General features: G+C 32.7%; 4 protein-coding genes across 4 annotated transcripts; 3 read left to right on the forward strand and 1 right to left on the reverse strand.

Annotated features, from left to right (window-relative positions):
* The first annotated feature begins 2,969 nt into the window (after positions 1–2,969).
* LOC105111270 (gamma-soluble NSF attachment protein-like) lies at positions 2,970–7,153 on the forward strand. Its single transcript, XM_011006582.1, has 9 exons — positions 2,970–3,123; positions 3,516–3,583; positions 3,683–3,767; positions 3,880–4,038; positions 4,665–4,802; positions 4,913–4,991; positions 5,291–5,370; positions 6,219–6,348; positions 6,710–7,153. The coding sequence occupies exons 1-9, from the start codon at positions 3,077–3,079 to the stop codon at positions 6,812–6,814; spliced, it is 891 nt and encodes a 296-aa protein (XP_011004884.1). The 5' UTR covers positions 2,970–3,076; the 3' UTR covers positions 6,815–7,153.
* An 869-nt stretch (positions 7,154–8,022) lies between these two features.
* On the forward strand, positions 8,023–9,743 carry LOC105111275 (tetrahydrocannabinolic acid synthase-like). The gene is made up of 2 exons (XM_011006586.1): positions 8,023–8,544; positions 8,666–9,743. The coding sequence occupies exons 1-2, from the start codon at positions 8,023–8,025 to the stop codon at positions 9,626–9,628; spliced, it is 1,485 nt and encodes a 494-aa protein (XP_011004888.1). The 3' UTR covers positions 9,629–9,743.
* A 101-nt stretch (positions 9,744–9,844) lies between these two features.
* On the forward strand, positions 9,845–11,359 carry LOC105111271 (cell wall protein DAN4-like). Its single transcript, XM_011006583.1, has one exon. The coding sequence runs from the start codon at positions 9,994–9,996 to the stop codon at positions 11,194–11,196; it is 1,203 nt and encodes a 400-aa protein (XP_011004885.1). The 5' UTR covers positions 9,845–9,993; the 3' UTR covers positions 11,197–11,359.
* A 1,639-nt stretch (positions 11,360–12,998) lies between these two features.
* Positions 12,999–19,774, reverse strand: LOC105111272 (lysine-specific demethylase JMJ18-like). The gene is made up of 12 exons (XM_011006584.1): positions 19,125–19,774; positions 18,387–18,458; positions 17,937–18,014; positions 17,355–17,861; positions 17,034–17,258; positions 16,537–16,698; positions 15,643–16,011; positions 15,454–15,506; positions 14,406–15,400; positions 14,196–14,299; positions 13,893–14,084; positions 12,999–13,674 (listed from the first exon to the last, which is right to left on the reverse strand). Exons 1-12 carry the CDS (start codon positions 19,164–19,166, stop codon positions 13,318–13,320), a joined length of 3,156 nt encoding a protein of 1,051 aa, XP_011004886.1. The 5' UTR covers positions 19,167–19,774; the 3' UTR covers positions 12,999–13,317.
* Between the last annotated feature and the right edge of the window lie 4,505 nt (positions 19,775–24,279).

The following is a 24,279-nucleotide window of genomic DNA, read 5'->3' on the forward strand; positions in this document are numbered from 1 at the left end:
ACGCTCCTACACTTGGGAGAAGACATTAATCTTTAGGTCATGTCATGACGCCACACACATGCGACAATACTAATGAATTTCAAATCCCACATTAAAAAAACATAACTTTTCTCTTGGGAACATAAAATATATATAAAAAAAGTTTTAAATTTCATATTAAAAAATATTATTTTATCTTTTTAGAAACATAAAATATATATACTGATATATCTTAAATCCCACATTTAAAAAAAAACATTGGGCTTTGTCTGGGTAATGAGTTGACCTACTGAGTTGACTGGGTTTTACCAGGTTGTTACCCCAACATGTCTTTTATTAAACCTAAATCGGTCCAACCACTAAGTTAATTGGGTCTCGAGTCGACTACCTGGCCGGGCTGGGCTTTACAATAAGAATTTAAAGTATGTCTTTGGGGTTTTATAAATAAAACCTCATACAAGGTTTGTGCAAAGCCTCATAGAGGTATTTTGTTTTTGTGTGATTGGGCATTGTAACACTCAATAATTTTCCTTGCTAAATTTAACCAATTAGTTTTTAATTAAACTTTTAGGACTTATTATCTGCTAGGAAAATATTTAAATCAATAGTGATCATGAGCAACAAATTAATTTGTTGCAGTTTGGGCTGCATGCCCAAACGAAAACAATTCGCCACATGGCCCAAACGGCAGCACCGACACCGTTTGGGCCTAACCGAAACTACAACATCAATATATATATATATATATATAAATGGAAATTCTCTTTATAATTAAGGTGGGTTATAGAAATAAAAATTAAGTTAATCTAAACATTTTAAAATTTAAAATGTCCTAAATATAATAATCAAATAAAAAAAATCAAAATATCATTAAATATATTTTTTTAATGAAAACAAACATATCTAATAGCAAACCTCTTTAAATTATAGTCATATATATTAAAAACAAAATCTATAAACCATTTTTAACTACAAAAGAGATAATGAAAAAAAAATTCTTTTTGATTGCTCATCTCTAGCTAGTTTGCTGTTCTATGCTACATTGTGAGTTAGGTAAGAATTTTTTTAATATAAAAATATATCTAGATAATGATAACTCAAATCAGGTTAATTTAACTAATTTATGATCTATAATAAAATATTGAGATAACCTCATTTAAAGAAAATAAAAATAAATTTTAAAGAATCAATAACATAATGTCAAAGAATGAAACTTAATTTTTTTTTTAAAAAAACTTGATTCAATTGGACTCACTCAACTACTTGCTACCCATGATATGAAATCAGCATAAAAAATTACTTAAAAAAAAACCTAAAAAAAAAAATTAATTTAAAAAATTAATAAAACTAAGTTAATTTTAGTTAACCTAACAAAGTCATAATCTGGAAAATTTCCCGAAAAGAAAAAAAATCACAAAGCTTAGGGCTAATAATATAATTTTCAAATGATTAAATAAAAAAATATCAAAAAGATATGAGACCTATGTTATGAGATCGAGATAAATTTATAGAAAAAAATGTAGAAAAAACCCATGAAACTCAAAGTCTAATAGCTTAATGTAAAAGGAAAAAATAAAAAAAATCAAATTAAAAAAACCCGAATCAACGCAGCAAACCTGCTACTTGAGATATGAAACCAGAATAACCTCACCAAAAGAAAAGTGGAAAAAACTATAAAACTCAAGGTCTAACAAACCTAAAGTCAAAGGCTGAAACTGAAAAATAATATTTAAAAAAAAAAACATAAGAAAACCAAAGTCAAATTAGGTTAATTCTTGAAACTAGTAACCGGGGTTATGAGATCGATATTACTCCATAGAAAAGTCACATTAAAATATTACCAAGCAAGATCCTTAATCATCTAAAATTAAAAAAATAAAATGAATAACAATCAAAATAATAATGATCAAATTTCCATTCTTGAAACTAAATGAAAGAAAACAATGGAAGATTAAATTGAAAATTAAAATAAATTAAGAAAAAAATATAAAAATATATATCAAAGAATGAGAACCAAAATTGAATATAAAACTTAAATGAAATAAAATTATAAGGGATGAAAAAAAAAGAGAATAAAAAATAAAAAAAAACTATAAAAAAAGGATCAAATTGGATACAAAAATTAAATGAAATAAAATGTTTAGGGATGGAATTAAAAAAAATAATAAAAAGCAAAATAAATAACAATTAAAAAATAAAAAAAATAAAAGTAATACAAACTTGAGGACATAATTAATTTTTTTAAAAAATAAAATGAATTTCAAATTTGATAAATAAAAGATTTATCAAAGTCTAACTATCCTTCCACCGTAAACATGTGCCCCACCACTCTAAAAAGAAAGGTGTATCGCTTCTAACGTGAATGCTAACATTTGATTATTAAAATGTGTTGTATGCATTATTTAAATAGTATGGATATCTTTTGTACAGGTGCTAATCATCTTTTTTAGAAAAAATTAATTTTATATATGGTACTTAATTTACCCCTGCTAAAAAATTTAATTACAAAATAATCATGTAAAAAATATTAAAATACCCCAATTATAAATCTATTATTTTAGCAGACAAATAATCCTTTTACTATGCCATACAAGAAGCTTCTTCCCAATTTTTTTTATTTTTTTAGTTTTAAGAATACTTAAATCATTATATTTTATTTCAAATATAAAACAATTTATTTTTCCCAAGACAATTATAACTAATAGATCCCATAAAATATTTTTTTTAGAGATTTAAAACCAAGTTAAATGATTTTTTATTTTAATAGCAAAATAGTAATTTTATTGGGAAAATGTGAGTATTTGCACCGTGAAGACTTTTTTTTTTAATATTTTTAAAAATAATTATTTTTGATAAAAAAATAAAAATTTGTAAATTTATAAACTATTTTTTAACTACCGAAGAGAAAACATTTTTCAAAATGTATTTCGTAAAAATTGGGTATTTATCAAAAACAATTAAAAAAATAGCATAAAGAAAGCAAAATCCAGCGTGGCTGCATTCTTGCTTTGCTTTACCTGTCTGTGTGCTCTTTCATATACACAGGAAAAGAGAGAAGGAAAAAAACAGAGAAAACTAGTCCACCACCACCATCATCATGCCCGTTTCCGATCCCAATAAGCTAATGACCAAGGCCGATAAATTGTAAGCTTCCCCTCTCCCCGCTTTCTCTCTACGTGAAAGGATCCAATCTGCTTTTTTTTTTTCATGGTTCTAAATGATTTAGTATTGATGATGTTACTTGGTTTTCCTTTCTTGGATATGGCATTAAAGACTGGATTTTTGAAGTCGTAGATTACTAAGAAATGCAAAAATAACTCGACTTTTTTTTATTAGGACAGGAAAAGCTCAAATGGGTTGATTGTTAATGTGAATTCCAATCTGCCCATTTGAATATTTGGTGATTTTGCTATTTTTTTGAGAGAAAGAATGTTGGGTTTTTGAGATTCTTCAATGTTACGAAAATTTGAAGGTGACCCATTTCTTGGATCGGAGTAATTTTCATTGTTTTAATTTAGCTTTTCTTTTGTTGTTAGAACTAAACTGAGTCTTACAAGATGGAGTGCCGATTGGAGAAATGCCACTCTTTTGTATGAAGAAGCTGGTTAGTGATTGAGATTTTGTATTTGTGGATTGTTTTTATGCATAATGCACGAATTATGGTGGTTTTTATTTTTTATTATTATTGATTGTTTTGTTATAGCTAGCTTGTTCAGGGTCGCCAAGAAAAATGAGAAAGCAAAAGAAGCATTCGAGAAGGCTTCCAAAGGACAAGAGATGCTCTCTTCGTATCCTTGTTCTAGCTGACTTTAGTCTAGGGGTGATTCATAAAGTATTAATATTTTTTGGTTTTAATGTGCATAAATTTGCATTTAGTTATTTTCTTAATGAGAAAATCAGACCTTGGGATGCTGCTAAACACATGGAGTCTGCTGCTGCTCTAGCAAAGGAACTAGGCAACTGGAATGAAGTCACTGACTTTTATAGAAGAGCGTCTGAGTTGTACATGGAGTGTGGGAGACCACAGCCGGCATCAGATGCTCTAGCTAAGGCTGCTCGGTAAAGATTTAGTTTACCTGTTTTTGCATGTAAAATTTACCATTTCTATGTAGCTGTTTCGGTCAAGCACTTGGGAACTCATTTATGGCATGGAGAAATCAGAAAACTTCAGAGAGTTATTGGAAGTGCCATTAAAAATTTTAATGGTTCACAAAGTTTTGATGTGGTTTTCTATTCACATCCTGTAGCCAGTCAAGATCCTAATGTCTATCATATTCTCATTTCTTCCATGGCTCAATCTGGATACCAGTTTAACTTCAAAATGCTCTGTAAACAAATAACTCAAATTTAGGCCCTTAGGGTATGTCCACTTTGCATGCTACATCACTGGCATCTGCGTGTAGCATGCTTATTCCATGATCACAAATGATTTGCTCCCCCCTGCCCTTCTTTCCAAGCGTGTGTTTTTATAGTGCAATAACTTACTTTGATTTTTCTGCTTTTTATCCTTTCTCAATTCATAGTTGCACTTAGTATCTTCATCCTTCAACACCAGGAGAATTTTCATTTTAGTTTCTTTTGCCACTTCAGCTGACATGCATACTTTCTCCTTGTGGCACAAAATGTTCAGTGTAGCTTAACAAATTGGACAATCTTTGAAAAGTATTTTCTTTCCCCTCTCATAGTGCTCTGGAAGATGCTATGCCTGAAGCTGCTGTTCAGATGTACAATGATGCTTCTGCTATTCTTGAAGAAGATGGCAAAGAACAGATGGCCTTTGATCTATACCGTGCTGCCACTAGTGTGTATGTAAAGCTTGAAAAGTAAGGGTTTATTGTGTATTAGCAGTATGCATTAACTGCAAAATGTTCAATCGACGATGCTATTAGACAATTCTAATTTCTAAGTCTTGTTGTGGTTTTACTGCCTGCAGGTATAGTGATGCTGCATCTTCTTTGTTGCAATTGGGTTTAGCAGCGGATAAATGCAGTGCCACCAATAGCCAGTGCAAGGTGTAACTTTAAGTTGGTTTATCTATTGATTTCCCAATCTGTTTGTTGTTTCCCTTCATTCAAATTTGTATATAAAACTACATCAACAAAGACACCTAGTGCTAATCATGCTCTGAGACACCTCAGTTTCTCTTCTCTTTTGTTTCTTCAACATGGCATTTATGCATTGAGGACATATTTCCTCTCTTTGCACTTTGAAGTATGATTTAGTTTTCCTTTGTTTTTTTTTTTTTTCTGTCATTTTATTTTTTCATGTCCACAAAACTTTGTTCATCTTACATTATCCTTTTTTATCACAGGCATATCTTGGTGCAATTATTGTATACCTTTACGCTCATGACTTCAAGCAAGCAGAGAAATGCTACAATGATTGCTCACAGTATGCACACTTTTCTGGCAGTATGCTGTAGTTGCTTGATGTTCTATCAATATGATGGTTTTGGTTTTGCCAAGTAGGTTCTTTTGATTTCCTAACAATGTGATGATGATGGTGGTGGTGGTGGTGATCGTACTAGTTAGTGCATTGTTGAATGATGAGATTAAAATCAAAGTTGTAGCAGTCGTAAAACAACAACAACAACAACAATAATAATTGGTACTAGTTAGTGCGCTGTTGAATGATGATATTAAAATCTAAGTTGCTGTCTGAAATCACCTACGTCTTGCATCTTCAATATCTGACATGACTTTGCTGTCTGAAATCACCTTCGTCTTGCATCTTCAATATCTGACATGACTAAAAATATTAAAGCAGTACTCTATATTTTTTCAGAGTTGATGAAACTTCTAAATTGTAAGTCCTTGTAGTTTTCATTATTGATTGCAATCATTATGAGATGTAGCAAGAAAATAGTAAGAAGTCTTCTTTCCCCGACAACAATCTCTGGTGGACATCTCTGCAAAATGTTTTGTAGTCACGTGAAGATATAGAATTTGAGTTCCAAGTAACTTCTCCTGAGTGATTTGATTTTTTCTTGCTGATAACAAGTCCAGTACCTTTTAAGAACTATTCGTAGAACTGTGTATCTACCAGCTTGTACACTTGTCTTTTTGGGGACTCAGATTAAAGTGCAATAACACTCAGAGAACACAGTTTAATACTTGAAAGAACTTTTTTTTTTTTTTTCTTAAGAAGACCGGTACTATTGTTTTCACCCTTTGCCCATTTGTCATTGCCTTGCTTGAAGTAATTGGTAACACTTGGATTTACTGCTTGTGTTTTTGCAGGGTTGATGCTTTTCTGAGAAGTGACCAGAACCGCTGTGCCAGAAAACTCCTTTCGGCTTATACAGAAGGTGATGTTGAAGAAATCAAACGTGTGGTTCAGTCCAGTACAGTTTCAAATCTTGACCATGTGGTAAATCTTTAATCTGTTTTCACTCTGCTAGTTGAAAATGCATCTGCTCATCTCACATTGACAGTAATCTGTTGTGTTTTGATTGTTGGTCATGGATGTACTCACATATCTACAAGAAACTTTTTCAGGTTTCTTGGATGCATACTAATTGGCAACCTTTTCATTCTATAATTATGCGACATGCTTACAGGAGTGATTATAGACCATGAAATTTTGTTTGATATGATGTCATCAACACCTTGGGGCTTTGGTAGTCATTTGAGAATTGAGAACTTGATGTACCATCACCCCAGGCCTCTTCCACTAAATTAATAACTTCTTCAGCCGATTGCATTTATTAAATTGAATTACATGGCTTCAGGTAATCAAGCTAGCAAGAAAGCTACCGACTGGTGATGTTAGTGCATTGAAGACTGATGCTGGCAAAGAGGAGGAAGAACCATTGGATGAGAATGACCTCACATAATTTCTCGTTTAAAAGATGATTCATACGTGACATTTGTTTCAAAATGGGCGGGTTTTGGTGTCATATACAGCATGTATAAAGCATACAGTAGTCTAATATGATATTCGGACTCTGTAATTGTTGCTTTTTGTGCTTGAAAGCGTGTTTAATATGTAAAATCTTCTGGTATTGACACAGCAGTCTCAAGATGCCATGAGGTGGTTTTTGACGCCTTCCAAAACAAATTCATAAACTCTTAATTGCATGTCTTGCATATACGCTTGTAGATTTCAAATATCTGTGATGTGCATTTTCACCTCATTCATGTGATAATAAAGAGTGCTCTCATAACTTTCAAAATCTTAGTTGATACATCTATGCTGTAGTGTTGAATTTTTCTCATGAAATATTTGTTGTTCATTCATGTTCCAAGGCTTAAATTAAGCCGAGCTGAATACATTGTTCAAGCACTGAATGATTCCAACGATGCATAAACTACAGATAAGGAAGACATGAGGATATATTTTTGACATGGTCAGCATAAGAAGATGAGAAGTTACTGCTGTTAGAATTTCTTAGCTTGTTAAGGATGAATAAGCTCATTCATTTGAAGTTCCTTCAGAGTAAGAATGATAGAGTATCCATCATGCTTGGAGATTTGCAGGCTATTTCATTTCATTAATTACTGTGGAAAAAAAGCCAGGAGTTTGGAAATGGGTTAATCAGAACTTTTCTACAACGGCTAGTTCAAATATTAGAAAAGTCTAATCCTGGTAAAGAAAACGTTTTAACTTCGTGCAATAAGCCAGCAAACAATGCTAGTGCACAGTGTATTTGCCAAGATGGAAAATGGAAGAAGGGAATGATATATCATTTTCACCAACTGTATGGGAATGGATCCAGTCTAATTGTAGAATGGTTAAATATTTTGCAGGAGTAAAGTGAAATTTGTGGCCTTCGTGACTTGTCAAAGGCATATGTTGTAGAGTTTGCCTGTGAACAAATGCTGAATGGTCAAACTTCATGTTGTCTGACCATGCAAATTGACCACTCATTTCTTGAATTTGTTCCCATGTTGCTCTGGATGCTAGATGGTGAAACAGTGTTTTTCAACATTCACATTCAATTATTTTCAGTTTCTTGTTCTCTCTTGAGCAGCAAGAGCTAGCCTGTATGCATGCTACAAATAAAGTCCCTTCTGGGCTTCTATAAAGAAGAAAATACTGGACATGACTTCTCCAAGCTTTTTTCCAATGTTGTCATTCCTGTTTTTCCTTATTTTTTCGTTCTCGTGGGTGACTTCAGCTCACACTCACGAGAGTTTTCTTCAATGCCTTGATTCCCAAAACTCCCACTCCATTTCTAAGCTCATTTACAGCCCAATCAACTCCTCGTATTCATCAATCTTGCAGTTTTCTATTCATAATCTCAGGTTCAACACAAGTTCCACCCCAAAACCTCTAGTTATTGTTACTCCCACCAACATATCCCACATTCAAGCTGCCATTATTTGCTCCCAGAAGCATGGCATGCAAATAAGAATTCGAAGTGGTGGCCATGATTATGAAGGTCTTTCTTATGTTTCTACGTTCTCATTTGTGGTAATTGATCTAATCAATCTTCGAACAATCAACGTTGACGCGGAGAATAAAACTGCATGGGTTCAATCTGGGGCGACAATAGGCGAGGTTTACTATAGAATTGCTGAGAAAAGCAGAACTCTTGCTTTCCCAGCAAGTGTTTGCCCTACCGTAAGTGTTGGAGGACACTTCAGTGGAGGAGGGTATGGCATGTTGATGCGTAAATATGGCCTTGCCGCAGATCACATAATTGATGCACAATTAGTTGTGTTAAAGGTAGAATTCTCGACAGAGAATCAATGGGAGAAGATCTATTTTGGGCCATCGGAGGTGGTGGAGGAAATACTTTTGGTGTGGTTATTGCTTGGAAAATAAGTCTAGTCTCAGCTCCACCTTCTGTGACTGTTTTCAATGTTCAAAGAACACTGGAACAAAATGCTTCCAAGCTTGTCCATCGGTGGCAGTTCTAGCAGATAAGCTTCATGAAGATCTCTTCATCAGAATTATTCTGAATAGAGTCAATTCCACTGAAGAAGGAAAGTCCAACACAACAATACAAGCCTCATTCAATTCATTGTTTCTTGGTGGGATTGATAGACTTCTTCCATTGATACAAGACAGCTTTCCCGAGCTCGGTTTGGTAAAAGAAGATTGCATTGAAATGAGTTGGATTCAGTCTGTCCTCTACTTCGATGGATTCCCAAGTAATTCATCCTTGGATGTTTTGCTTGATAGAACTCCTTCAACTAGAAGGAATTTCAAAGCGAAATCAGACCACGTCAAGGAACCTATATCCGAACTTGGATTGGAGGGGATATGGGAAAGGTTCTTCGACAAAGACATCAACACACCAATACTGATCTTCAGCCCTTACGGAGGAAAAATGAGTGAGATTTCAGAGTCTAGCATCCCTTTTCCACATAGAGCAGAGAACATATACAAGATTCAACACCTAATATATTGGGATGAAGAGGGGATTGTGGCAACTAAGAGGCATATAAGCTGGATCAGAAGACTCTACAGTTACTTGGCTCCTTATGTTTCAAAAACTCGTAAAGCTGCTTATGTCAATTACAGAGATCTTGACACAGGGATAAATAATCCTGCAGGCAACACAAGTTATAGACAAGCAAGCATCTGGGGCCTCAAATATTTCAAGAATAATTTTGACAGATTGGTACATGTGAAGACTGCTGTCGATCCTGCGAATTTCTTCAGAAATGAACAAAGTATCCCACCTCTATCTTCTTGGTGATGGGAGAGATTTAAAAGACCACATGGAAAATATTTCAATAAATGTGTTTTTCTGTACTTAGACATCAATATTTTTTTCTTATGATAAGCTGGACTATGATTTTAACAGAATTGCCTTGAGAAATTCAAAATGCCACTAACAATCTATCATAATTACAGGAAAACCACCCCTTTTATTCAACAGTTTTTTGGCGGGAAGAGTTAGTTATAAGCTGGACACAATCTCTCCACCTAAAGGAACCATGAAGCCAATAAGGCTCTCATCTCTATTAGATTTTCTCCTCTTTAACACACAAACCTAGAAGAACTCGCGAAGATCTCAACTGAAGGTAACCAAATTCAAGAAAATCAAGAACCTCTCTCTTGATGGCCAAATACATCTTCTCTTTCCTCCTCCTCCTCACCACCACCACAGCCACCTCCACCTTCAATCGCATCTGCACTTTTAGCTCCACACCCTCACCGACCTCTGCCACCACTCCTGCTCCAACTCCCATCACCAATACCAACAGCAAAACCGCCCTCTCCCCCACATTTGCACCATCTCCCATCATGACCATCCCCACTCCTGCACCCTCTTCTGCTCCAACTCCCATCAATAATACCACCACAACCACCTCCACCACCCTCACTCCCACAACCACACCCTCGACCTCGACTGTCCCTACTCCATTTCCCACAAACAAAATCACCCTCACCCCCACATTTGCCCCCAGTCCGGCCCCAACTCCCACCATCATCACCCCCATATTGGGCCCCAGTCCAGCCCCAACTCCAACCAGCAGTTCCACCTCCACCACCACACCCACATTTGGCCCCAGTCCTGCCCCAACTCCAACCAACAGTTCCATCTTCACCGCCACCTTCTCACTACCACCAACACCATCATCACCATTTACACCGCAACAAGATGGCCTCAAATTCGTCTTTCAAGAACAAATCTACAACATCATTGATGCGATACTTGGTACAGGAGATTTCAAGAACTGGGCCATTGCCCTCAGCATGGCTGACTCTACCACCTTCCCAATCTCCGCCACTTTCTTTATCCCGTCTGACAACTCTCTTTCTCCTATTACCACCTCCGCTGACCCTGACATCTTCCCTTACCACATTGTCCCTCAACGCCTCTCTTTCGCTGATCTCCAGCAATTTAAGACCTTCTCTCGCCTTCCAACTCTCCTTTTTGACAAGTCCATACTTGTCACCAACAATTCTGCATCAAATTTCACCCTTGATGGCTCTCGTCTCACTCATCCTGATATCTACACCAATGCTGCCATTACAGTTCATTGCATAGATAACCTTCTTGATCACTCAGTTTATGGTACTGAATCTGGGAAGAACTCTTCAAAACCAGACAAGGTTGGCCCGCCACCAACTCCTGCTTCTCCTCCTCGTCCTACTCCAAGAACATTTGTTCCAAGCACTGCAGATGATGAAGAGTTTACAGTTCATCAGCATGGAGAATCAGATGCGGCTTGCTTGTGCACTGAGGTGTGGACTGTTTTCTTGGTTCTTTGTGTGGCTTTGGCATCCAAGTTTCAAAGAATGATTCTTGTCCATTGATGGGTTCTTGCTAAAGAAATGAAGACAATCAAGAAGTACTGTATTGCTAGCTGGATCTTTTGCAGCTTTAGGCTTGTGCTTGTTGTCAGCATCAAAACAATCAATTGGGTAATGATCTTTCATGGCATTTGTAAGATCGTTTAAATGTAAATCTGATGCAGAATTCATGAACCTATGGCTTTAATTGGCTGACAACTCCTTGTTCATATGGTTTCCCTTAAACTCATATCATAGTTGTAAGATCGTTTTTTAGTCAATTCTATTTATGTCAGAAGAAAAAAAATAAAATTAACAATTAAAAAAAATAAAAGAACATATTTTATTATAAATAGATTGTAGCTCTAGACAAATATGTACTGTGGGTTTGACAATACTCTATATTATTCATCAAGATCAAAATTATGTCGTTTAGAATGTTCGAGGTATAAAACAACATCTTTTCCTTGAAAAAATTGTAGAGATTTAAAAAAAATATATCTAAGCATTTTGATCATTGTTGTTTGAGGTTTGTATACATTAGTCCTCGAATTTCATTTGTAACAAAAATTGGTCCTCAGTTGTATTTCTAGAGAGAGAGGGAATAAGAAGAGAGATTGCTTTTCCAACAACTATTCTAGTAAAAAAAGAGTAGAAAGACTTTTTTTTTTAAACAATTCTCAAGTATAGAGTATTTAGTTTTTTATTTATGAGTTTTTTTAATTTAAATATATATATATATATATAAAATATTTGGTTAAAACTAGCCAAAAATGTCTTTAGTTAAAATTCTCTTTATATAAATCTTTGGTTAAAACTTGCCAAAAATGTCTTTAGTTAAAATTCTCTTTCCTTGATTATTTATTTTTTTGTTTTAATAATTTTTTTATTAATAAAATTTTTTTGTAATAAAATCTAATCATGATATGAAAAATAAATTTTAATTAACAAAATATATATCTTGATAATCTTTATGTGTTTATATGTGAAAATAAATGAATAATTAATTTGATAAATTTATATAGAAGTTTATAGTTAAAAAATAATAAAGTATTTATTTTATTCTCATTGAATATATATGCCACTAACAATTTTATTTTCATTGAATATATATGAATATATTTTTAATTTTTTTTAAGGTCTATATATAATTATTTATAAAGTAATTGTTAATGTTGCTGTAAAAATCTATAATTTTATTTGATATATATATATATATATATATATATATATGTATGTATATATATATTATTCTCTAATTGGAATGTAGTTCTCCCTCCACCAAAATGTGGCATCTTTGAAATATTCGAGTGTGTAGTCTATTACTATTAAAGATACCATATCTCTTTTGGCGTTTCAGAATCTCTCCTAATCTATATTTATAGGTTTAATTGGTTTTTAAATTGAAAGAAATTAAATTATTGTTCTAATTCTAAAATTTAAAATAAAAATTCATGATTAACCACCATTAACAAAAACTAAAGGGAAACACCATAGATTGTGTGTAAAAACATTGTTTTCACGGTTGACATTGATTGACATCGAGATTTATTCATGAAGCATATTAATCATTATCAAATATATAATTTTTTTTCTATTTTAAAACATTGTAAAACAAACAAAATACCATTAAAAAATTAAAAAAATAGATTTTTTTTTTGTACGTTCAGAATAATGTTCCCATTATTATCTTGGGAGCAGAAAGCTCCAACCATGCCTGGGAATATAGCCTTTAGAAACTTGGTTGGATTCTAGACAGCTATGAGTTCGCTCTGTGTCAGTCCTAATTGCATCTACTGCAAAATTTGGACCTCAGTTTATTCTTATAGAAATATTCATCTATAAATCAAAGGCAATACAGAAAGGAAACCAAGTTAGAACTCAATGAAATTTAGAAAGGAATATGGTGGGAACAAGGGTTCCTAATGTACAAAATCACCCTTGTGGTCAGTTGGCATCAGCAATCAAGATTGACTGTATCTACATTACGAGCAGGCACGCTGCAAAATATTTGAGCGTGACTCGTGCCTGGGAACTCTTTCCCTTATATGAACTTCTGAAAAAATGGGCCTGAATTATGAGAAAGTTATGGTAAAGCTACTCTCAATGAGAAAGAATGATGGAACCTAAACATGTTCTTTTTATTTATCTACTTGTTCTCTGAATCTCCTCCATCAGTGTTGTGAAAGCTACTCTTCGCTCAGCACTTTGTGCGTCACTGCGGAGTATTCTGTGCATTGTTTTCAACTCTTCTGGACTAGCTTTCTTGAATAAGCCTCGCATCGCGTGCTGCACATTGTCATCAACTGCGCGATGACCTCCTATGAATAAGCTACCAGGTTCCTGTGTCAAAAGGTTAATATCAATTTTTTCCTTCATTTTTGTGAGACAGCAACTTGATCCAAATGGGGGCTGCTTGGCTTCCCTTGTGTTCCTCAAATTAACAAGCCTGTGATTCCAGTATTCCACGCAACGATGATCAGGGTCAAGAGCCTCAATAGCCTGAAAGTAATTTTGTCAGAGTCAACATTTGAATTCAGATACCACAATCAGATGTGGGCAACACAACGTGCCTCTACAGCATGTGTGCTGCAAACTGAAATATATTATGTAATTCCAATTTAGAAAATATTACAGAAGTCTTATCAAGCGAATGCTATTAGATTCAATAATTCTATGGAACAGAAGCCACTGATTAAATATGACATGTAGAAGTATACCTGAACAATTGGTGGGGAGAGGAATCCAAACATTTCAATCCCATTAATACTCTGCGAAGGGGGAAGGTTTCTTTTTCCTAGGCTGTTTCGTCTTCCAATTTCATCATTTAGTCTTTGCATCACCATCTCCCAGCACTTCTGAATTGAAACATCCGCTGCTAATGTCTCACCCGGGAATTTTTCTAAAGATACCTGAAATTCAGAGTGTCATTTCGAAGGCCAGACAGGTTCAACTATAAAACTATAAATTGATATTTTTCATCTATCCTAAACACAAGAAGATACATAAAGAAAAAAACCAACCTTGAAAAGAGGGCCAAGAGGCCCGCCATCCCGTACTTCTGAAATATAAGTACATTTTTTTATGGGATCATGCACATTAAAGAACTTAACCCGGCTTTTAAATCCTGCAAAAATAAACCAAAATTGAAAGAATATATCAATACATAAAATGAATAGCATAAACAGAAACATGAATAAGAAAATCCACGCAAACATCATACAACAGTGTACCTTTAGGGAATATGGCCTGCTTACAGCACCAAAGCTTTCCAAACATGACGGATCCTACATTTATTGGTTCTACGCAAAGATTCAATTTCTTTACTGGAATGCTTTGGTCAGTTGCAGGTCTTACATCTAAGCCACCCTTATTCATTTCAGTTTTGAAGCTCTTTGCTGGCCTCACTGAATGTGAACGTGGAAACAAAAGATCAACCCCAAACAACTTATTACGAGATGCACAAGTATCCTGAGTAAACATTGGATAAGAAAGGTCATTTGTATTTGACAAATCCTGTAACTTAGCTTCACAATCTCCAACAGCTTGTTTCCTGTCTTGTTCTTTTGCTGCATCTGAACTGCCAAGCATCTCTTGCATACATGGTGAACCATGTGTCTCCTTCACATATGAGATTGCTTGGTTATCACAGCCATCAGATTCAAGCAGATGCTTACTTCCCTGATCGATAGACATAACATCAATATTCAAATCAATGCATCCCTCTTGCTTCACCTTACCTTTGTTTTTCATTACTGGAAAGCTGTTGTGATAACTCTCTGACTGGATTACTTCTGAAGAAGTATTGCTATTAAAACTGCAAGAGCCTTTGGTGCTCAATTTTTCTTCTGTTTTTTTAGAACGAAGTGGACTTTCCTTCCTCTTAGAATAGTTGTTTTGGAATTCCTCACCCTTAAGTTCCAGCTCAGAAACACGAGTGCCATTATCACCAAGAGAAACTAATCCCTGTTCTTCAGAGACCCTGACCTTCAGACCATATGATTCTCCCTCCAACCCATCAACCAGCGTGTTCAATTCATCCATAGTGTAGCGGAGAAGGACATATCTATGGTCTACTTCACATGAACAAAAATGGCTTGCATGTTGAAGGCATGCAAATCGTTCAGGGGAGCACTTACAGCTGGCAGAGGATAAATGCAAGTCATAGAAGCATGAGAAACATTCTCTCTCGTTTTGCAAATCAAAGTCCTTTTCCATCTTTTGCAGTTTTAAATTAGTCGGAAGGCACTTTATTCTGAGTCCTTTTCCATCTTTTGCAATTTTAAATTAGTCGGAAGGCACTTTATTCTTTCCTCCTCCATCTTTACCCTTGTCTGTCAATAGTATCATCTTGAAGGAATCAGTACTCTAGATGGTACTCGAGTAGACTTTCAATAATGTAAGTATCTGAATATACAAGCATTTATCATGTATGCATCTCAACACGAGAGAGAGAGAGAGAGAGAGTACCTTAACTGCTGCAGTAAGCACTCCATCCTTCCCACAGACACTCATCCACCTTAAATTTTCAGGAGTTTCCTTTCCAAGAAGTAATAGCTCCCTAAGGGCACGGTTTGCTTCCTGAGCTGCTCCCATCAGTAGCTTGTCATGGGATATAGATGTTTTGCGCCGTTGCTCACTGTAAAGCTCAACTGCATGCTGTCCATGTGCTAACCAATCAACAGGGGCTACATTCACTGCCTCTGCACAGTTGAAGCCACAATTAAAGCCAGAGTGGTATGCTCTAGGAAAGGTTAGAACAAACTCCCCAGAGTGCTGCACCACCCGATAAACTGGTACACCCTCAGCTTTTAAAACTGAAGGAGATAGTTGAGTTACCTGTACCCAAAAAAGGAATTACCATGTTAGATAACTTCTTACAAAAATTGGATGCGAAGCAAGGTCAAAAGCCTTTAATCCTTATGGATCCTTTACATAATATGATAGAGCCATCACAATGGATCAACTCAAAAGGTCAAAAGCCTTTAATCCTTATGGATTCTTTACATAATATGATAGAGCCATCACAATGGATCAACTTAATCATTGAGCTAAGAAATTTACAGAAAGCTAGCCACTGATGCATTGATTACAGGGGCCATTACTAGCTCAAAATTTGTAAAGACTCCAGTTAAATGATTTAGTAGTATGGCACTCAGGCTGGAAGCATCGGCAGAACAAATCATTTTCAAGGTTCATATATTGGACAGCTATTTAATGCCATTTCCTTTTTGTTTGATTTGTGCTCTTTCATCTTCATTCTTCAGACATCTCTGGAACTTTTCCAGCTTTTATCAACAAATAACCTCTTAAACAACTCATTTAAGATCTGAATATTAAAATACAAAATAATCATCTTCTTACCAGTCCATGAAGTAGATCAGGCTGTTCTTCGAACAAATCAGGTAAATGTTTTCTCATTGCATCCTCCAAATTGGTAGCATGGCTTTCAGGTACTCCGTACCATATCTTTGGATCACCCCAATGTAAATAGTTTAGCGAATATAAGTGGTGGTCCTCAACATGCTGTTCAAACACCAGTTGAAATGGTGAAAAGGGGAAGAACAAATCAGTAAAAAAAATGAGAAAAAGGTAAATCCAACTACACAGGCAGTAGAAACAGTACAAACAATTGATATTAGCTTGAATGTAAAGAATAATATTGATCGATTTATAGTACTAAGCTGATAATGCTAGAGAGACAATGAGCCTAAAAGCATCAATAACTAGTGCAATAGGCTCAGAAAACTTGATGTATGCCTCTCTAATGTTGAAGTTAATTAAACTAAACCTAGCGGAGCCCACTTGTGTTATCACTTTATTCCTCTAGATCTTTGAAAATAGTAGTTCTGATTACTTACCCAACAAAATGATGAGAAACACATTCCAACATACAGCCATGGAACTAAAACTCCTGAGATATCACATCCTTCAAAACACAGCACAGAACCTGGCAGGCGTGGTAAGTTGTTTAGATTCCAACCAGATACCACATACTGATCTGTATCACCTTCAGTCATCAAGGCTGAAGCCTTAGGGAACCCACTTCCAAATGTTGCTGTTTCCAAATCAGCTCCATAAAGTACCTGCAATATGATAGGAGAGGAATATTGTTGAAGTTAAACATAGATATAAATCAAGATACAGGAGGACCAGGCATATAGAGAGCCATATTTTCATACCTTAACCTCATCAGTTGGTTTTTCAACAATCCGCCAGTATTCACCTTCAATATCCTCGACAGAAGGCTCCCATTTCTGGGTTTCATTCCCATCATCCATTAGACCCTTCGTTCCAAAGTAGCACTCTTTGAAATAAGCAGCTTCTTTCTCGAACTCTTCAAGTGTGAAATCAGAACCAGAGTGGAATCCAAATGTCTCATCAGTCTCAGAGGCAACATTTCCTTCTGAACTAGAATTGGTAAGTCTCCTCTTGCGTCTCCTCGTTGTTCCCATCCTTGAATATCTCCTTTTCCGTTTCCTACTTTTAGATTTTTTTCTCATTGGCTCCCTATTTTGAAGCAACTCAACATACTGAATTCTTGTAGAAAATTTAGCACGTTCCCATATATCTTTCTCTTTGAGGTGGCAAGGTGGACTCCAAGAAGGTGGAGGGACAATCCGGCATATACCATACAACTCTGCTTTCGCACGAATCTTTGATATATAACCAAGTGTATCTTCAAATTCCTAAATAAAGAGGTATGCTACACGTTATAAATGAAATATAAGATAACACTATTACCAAATGCACCAAAGGAATACCTCAACAGTTGGATAAAACACTGGAGCATCATCAATGAGAGGCCTACAAGCTTCGACTGGATCCCATCTGGCTGTTACCTGTACCACATGAATAATAATATCTTACTGAAATAACCATCAGGAATTAAATGGGGAATGACATGATGATATTTCGATATCCCACAACAACTAATCTAGTTCAGTCTGTTTCAAGGATTGATTTTGCTCCCTTTAAAAGAAAAATCAGATGGTATATTTGTCATCTAAATAATAAAGTAAAATAAAATACCGGCAATGTATGGTATTGCAAAAATATATTTTAGTTGTTCACACTACAAAATCAAACTTCAAGAACAAACACTATTACGTTAGATACTCTGAAAGCCATTGAAGACAAATGTTTAATAATTTGAATTCGAAAAGAGTACACACACAACTGCCACAATTGAAAACCAATTCAACTGTCTATACCTTTAGATTCTGGGGACTTCTTGGGCCCTTAGGGTTATTGTCACTTCTCCAAGATTGCTTCATAGAATGATCCTGCAAAACATTATTTATTCAATTACTTATCTTATTAAAACTCAAATTCAAATTCATATGCCTCATCCAGGCACTCAAGCTGTTATACAACACCAGATCCTATTATAAAACTAAGTTACTGTTTTGTATGCAAACCCTAAACATAGTCTTAGCCACATGGTCAGAGCACTAATCAGGAATAGCTGGGCACACCTACTTGATATCGATAAAACAATCTAAAACAACAATCAACGGAATACAAAAGAACATAGAACATCATAATTGGCTATCACAATCCGATTGAGCAAGAAACCAAAGAATTTGCAAGAATCATTTATAAGATCATAAAACAAATTCCATAGTCCTTCTACAATTGAATTCCTCGATTCATTAACAGCAAATAATCAATACACATTGTATTCTCAATGATTTGTTTCAGGTAAAAAAAAAAAACATGAATGATCATCAGAAGATCAAAACTTTATGACTAATATTCTGATTAAATGACAGGCATGTGATCAAAGATCCAGTCTTTTCAACAACCCAGATTGGTACAACGCATATAATAACTATATTCAAAACCAATAACGCCAATCTAACACTAAAACAATTCAATCAATGAGAAACAAAACACATAAAGATCACAACTTTAAAGCAAATAAAATCATGGGACAGAATCAAACTAACCTCTCTGACATGAGAATATGCAGGAGATTTGAACTGTTTCATTGACTATTAAAAAAAGAAAGAACTAACCTAACCAAAAATCAAAACCCAGAAAGAAAAACTATGTCCTTCTCTTCTTCTCCAACATGAAGAAACCTAACCCTTAATTTCCTTCTAACCCAATTGTGTAAGTAAGAAACGGTTTCTTTCTCTCATAAAATCCAATACTAGGATTTTATTGAAAGAAGCAAAAGAAATGACTTGGGTTTTCTTTTATGTGATTTGGTTTCATTGGCAGAAAGAGAATAATAATAATTATAAGAATGACAAAGCAGGTGAAATCAAAACAGAATTTTTATTTCTTTATTAAAAATAGAATAAAATAATAATTTTATTTAAGAACGGTTAAGGTTGAAAAGGATTGGAAGAGGGTTTGAATGTGATGAGGAAATACGGAATCAGTCTCCTACTCTAATTTGGTAATCCAATTAATTCAGATTATACGTTTTATTTTATGTAATTAAGTAGTAAAATAATAATAAAAAAATAAAAAAAGGTAGGGTCAGAGAGAGCCTGTATTGGCACGCAATTGGTAGGATATTGTTGTGTAGAGAGAGAAAGCCGTTAAGTCTTAGAGAGAGAGAGGGGAAGAGAAGGTCAAGTCCTCAAGAAAAGGAAGTTATGTTACCCGCTAAAACGCACGCAGTTTTAACGAAATTCATGCCAAAACCGACGAAGTCTGCCACCTGTTTTTCTTTCTTCCTTCAGTAGGGACTAGCACATTGCGTCAGTGTTATTAGGTCGGTCGGTCAGCGAGTTGATCTAAATAATTTGTTGATCAAATTTTTAATTTCAGCTGAGTCTTAAATTAATTTAAATAAAATTTAAATTAATATAATCAGAATAATCTATCCCAAATGAATAAAATCAAACTCGATAAATATCTAATTTAACTTTTAATTTTGTAATTCGTGTTCATATATATGCTTGCACCTTGTTTTTTGGATAAAAATAAAAATTTTTAATTTAAAATTTATTGGATAAAGATAAAAAAATCACTTGATTTACAAACTCATGTCAGCAATATAAACAACATATATATTTAATGTATAAAAACATATATTAAAATATAAGTTGGTATGAGTAGATGAACAGCATTGTTAAAAATTATTGTTATAAGATGATCTTAATACAATGTTAAAATCTAGTTGATATTCAATATTTATGGTTAAAAGTCTTCATATATTTATGGAAGAATTACTTAAATCCAACAATCCTTGAATATTAGAGAATTCGAGTTCGACTTTCGACAAAACTAGCCCAGCCATATGACCAACAGACTTGGCCCATCATACACCATTCAAGACCCCGAGGGACTTCTTATTTTGAGCAAAATATTTTAGAAATTGAATTTGACTGGTTTTTTAAAATCCATTCATATTTGATTACACTTGTTTTAAAAGTATTTTTTTAAAAAATTATTTTTAAATTTTTTTATGTATCAAATTAATTTTTTTATGTTTTTAAATCGTTTTGATATGCTAATAGTATAAATAAATTAAAAAATAATATTATTTCAATATATTTACAAGCAAAAATTATTTTAAAAGCAATCACTACCATAATACTAAATAATATCTTTATAACATTAAATTTACTTGTTTTTTTTGGAAAGTATATTTCTTCCTTCCCCTTGGCCTTTCTCCCCTCCTAGAAAAACATCATGACCATTAAAAAAAAGTTGTATAAAATTTGATATCCTCTTTTAATTATAATATATTTAATTTTAAATTTTTTATTGAATTACTATTTTCTTCAATTTTATCTTTTGAGATTTTCATATTAATTTTAATCATGGTGAATAAATAGTATATTATTGCGTTCTTTATTATGGGTAGAATTAATTTTTTAAAATATAAAAAAATGTTAAGAGTATGAATTTTTTTTAATTATGTTATTAAATTTGATGAAGTAAGTTAATTTTAAAATTTTCTGACTCTACTTTTTATCTAACTCAAGTTTTCAATTAAACCATGTGGGAGTTAGCTTAATTTAAATTGATCGATTTCATAGGTCTAAATACAATTTTGATGATCAATAAAAATATAACTTAACTTTTAAAAAACCTTTAAGATGATAATTTTTTTAAAATATTAAGATAGTGACAAATTAAATTGATTTTAGTCCCTCTACGATTCGGGTCATGGAATCTGTTTCGTTTAATAACTTTTTTATTTAATTAGATGATTAAAATATATGCTTATTTGAGACAATTATCCTTAGAAAGCAAACAAATATGAAATGGTTTGTGGATTTTGAATAATTATAATGGCCGAACCTAATAAGATAACAATTACAACCCAAGAAGTAATAAGTACTTGGGTATGAACTTGAAAACTGTCTATTTTCTAATAGAAATACTGGCCTACTTCCATACTAGATATTTCTTATAACCCTTTTAATATATTAATCGAATATAATAGAACATTTATATTGTCCTCTAAAAGAAAGAAATTTTACAAGAAATTATTTTGATTCAACCGTCTTTTTTTCGACTTACTCACTTGAATTGTATATTTTAGATACCAACTAATCATATTATATCCCCATATTTTCTAACCAATCCAATATTAAAAGATAAAATAAAAAAATAAATTAATAAAAATTAATTAAAAGACCAAAAACAAAAAAAATAAATCTTGTTAGTGGGTAAACTCATCAAACCTGTGAATCGGATAAACCGGGTTAGCATGTCAAACCTGTGAATTGGGTTATGGACTCCACTAGTATTTTTTATTTAATTATTTGATAACACAAATAGATGATTGCAAATTCAAACACCAACCAAATACCGAGATTTTGTTTTAGATCATAATAATATCATAAAAGAAAAAACAAAACTAATTATGAAATCGAATTTCTGATTGACCTTGTATCTAAGAATAAAATAAAAAAACTAATTAAAAAAGTTAAACTTGCAAGACCCATAAACCAAGTTAACCAACCAAACTTGTAAATAGTCTATGAACTTTATAAAGTTTAATAACATAACTTTTCTCTAAAACTATTTTTTTTAACTATATGAAAAAAATAAATGATAAAAAAGTCAATTTCAATTAAAAAAAATACCCCACCAAACTTGTAACCCAGAACAAACTCGTAAACCATACTAATCTTATAAAAAGGAAAAATAAAAAGAAATAAATTATGAAGCTAAATTCTAAACCATTTCAATATTAAAAGATAAAATAGGCAAAAACAAATTTTAAAAAAAATCATAACAAAAACTTAAAAAAACAAAAAAAAAGAAGCAAAACATTTTGAATTACTATTGTCATTCACAATACAATGTATGTAGATAAATAATGGTTTCCTCACGTCATTTAATTTGTTACTTTATAAAGTTTAATAACATGACTTTTTCCTAAAACTATTTTTTTTTAACTGTATGAGAAAAAATAGACTATAAAAAAATATTATTAAACTCAGACCGGGTTGGCGGGCTAATCTAGGGGTTATATCGGTCTGAGTTTGTCAAAAAACCAGTCAGTACAATGACCCAGCAGGTCAACCCATGACCCAGGCGACCCGACCAAGACCTGGTTTTTTTTTTTTCATATGTGGGATTTGAAACCCAATAGTATATATACTCTATGTTCACAAGAATTTTTTTTTTTTTTCAATGTGGAATAAAAACTTTTTAATTTAAATACTTTAACTTAAAAGGATAATATAATATCCTTTTAATGTGGGATTTGAAATCCATTAGTATTATACTCAATATTCACAAGAAAAATACTATGTTTTTTCAATGTGGAATTTGAAACTCATTAGTATATATATTCTATGTTTCCAAGAAAAAAATTATCTTTTTTCAATGTAGAATTGAAAACTCATTAGTATATATACTTTATGTTTCCAATAAAAAAACTATGTTTTTTTAATGTAGGATTTGAAATACATTAGTATATATACTTTATGTTTACAAGGAAAAAATTATATTTTTTCAATATGAAATTTGAAACACAATAATCTATATATTCCATGTTTTCCAAGGAAAAAGTTGTTTTTTTTCAATGTGGGATTTGAAACTCATTAGTATATATACTATATATTCACAAGAAAAAATTTTTTTTCAATGTGGGAACTCAACGAAGAGTTGGGGTTGAAACTCATTAGTATATATACTATATATTCACAAGAAAAAAGTTATATTTTTTCAATGTGGGATATGAAATTTTTTTATTTAAATATTTCAACTTAAAAGCTTAACATAATATCTTTTTAATATGGGATAAAAAACTTTTTAAAATATTTTTTTAAACTTTATTATTTATAATATGTATAGCCTATATTTACATGGATTTTTTCTTAATTTTTTCATATAAAATATTAAAAATTTAATTTTTTTTAATTTTTCTGGGTTGATCCGAGATGACCCAGGTCGACCTATGAAACCCATGACCTGACTTCTTGGCCTAGTCAACTCTCGGGCTGCATGTAATAACTATGCAATAAAAAAAAATCAAGTTCAATTAAAAAAAAATCCACAATTTAATAACATTACCAATGAGTGTTGGGTAAACAATGATTTCCATATATATATATATATATTGTTTTTATTTTATAAAGTTTAATAACTTGATTTTTCTCTAAAACTATTTTTTAAAATTAAATAAGAAAAAATAGACAATAAAAAAAACCAAATTCAATTACAAAAAAGAAATGAAAAGAAAAAAAAAGAAAATTTCACCAAACTCATAAACCGGGGCAATTAAGGTAACCTGAGTTACATTGTAAATTTGCAAACCACGCTAACCTCATATAAAGATAAAATTAACAAAAATTAACAAAAGCAATTTTGTAAAAAAACATAAAAAAACAAAAAGAAAAGAAAAAGGAAAAAAACATGTGCTCAAGTAAGGAAAAAAATTTAATAAAAAAAATATTGTAACAATTCATATTGTTTTATAAAAAATAAAATGCTTTCCCGTATACTTTACTTATTGTTAACTATTTTGTTGATTGTTTTTAACAAAAAAAAAAGTATTTTTAAATCTTAGAAGATCGTTTGGCATTATTAGAAAATACAGTTGTTGTGAGCTTTTTTTTAACAAAGATAAATTTTTGTTAATGAATCTCTTGTTTATCTTAGCTAATATAATATATGTAACTG

This window comes from Populus euphratica, unplaced genomic scaffold (assembly GCF_000495115.2).
Source record: "Populus euphratica unplaced genomic scaffold, PopEup_1.0 scaffold289.1, whole genome shotgun sequence".
Taxonomy (NCBI): Eukaryota; Viridiplantae; Streptophyta; class Magnoliopsida; order Malpighiales; family Salicaceae; genus Populus; species Populus euphratica.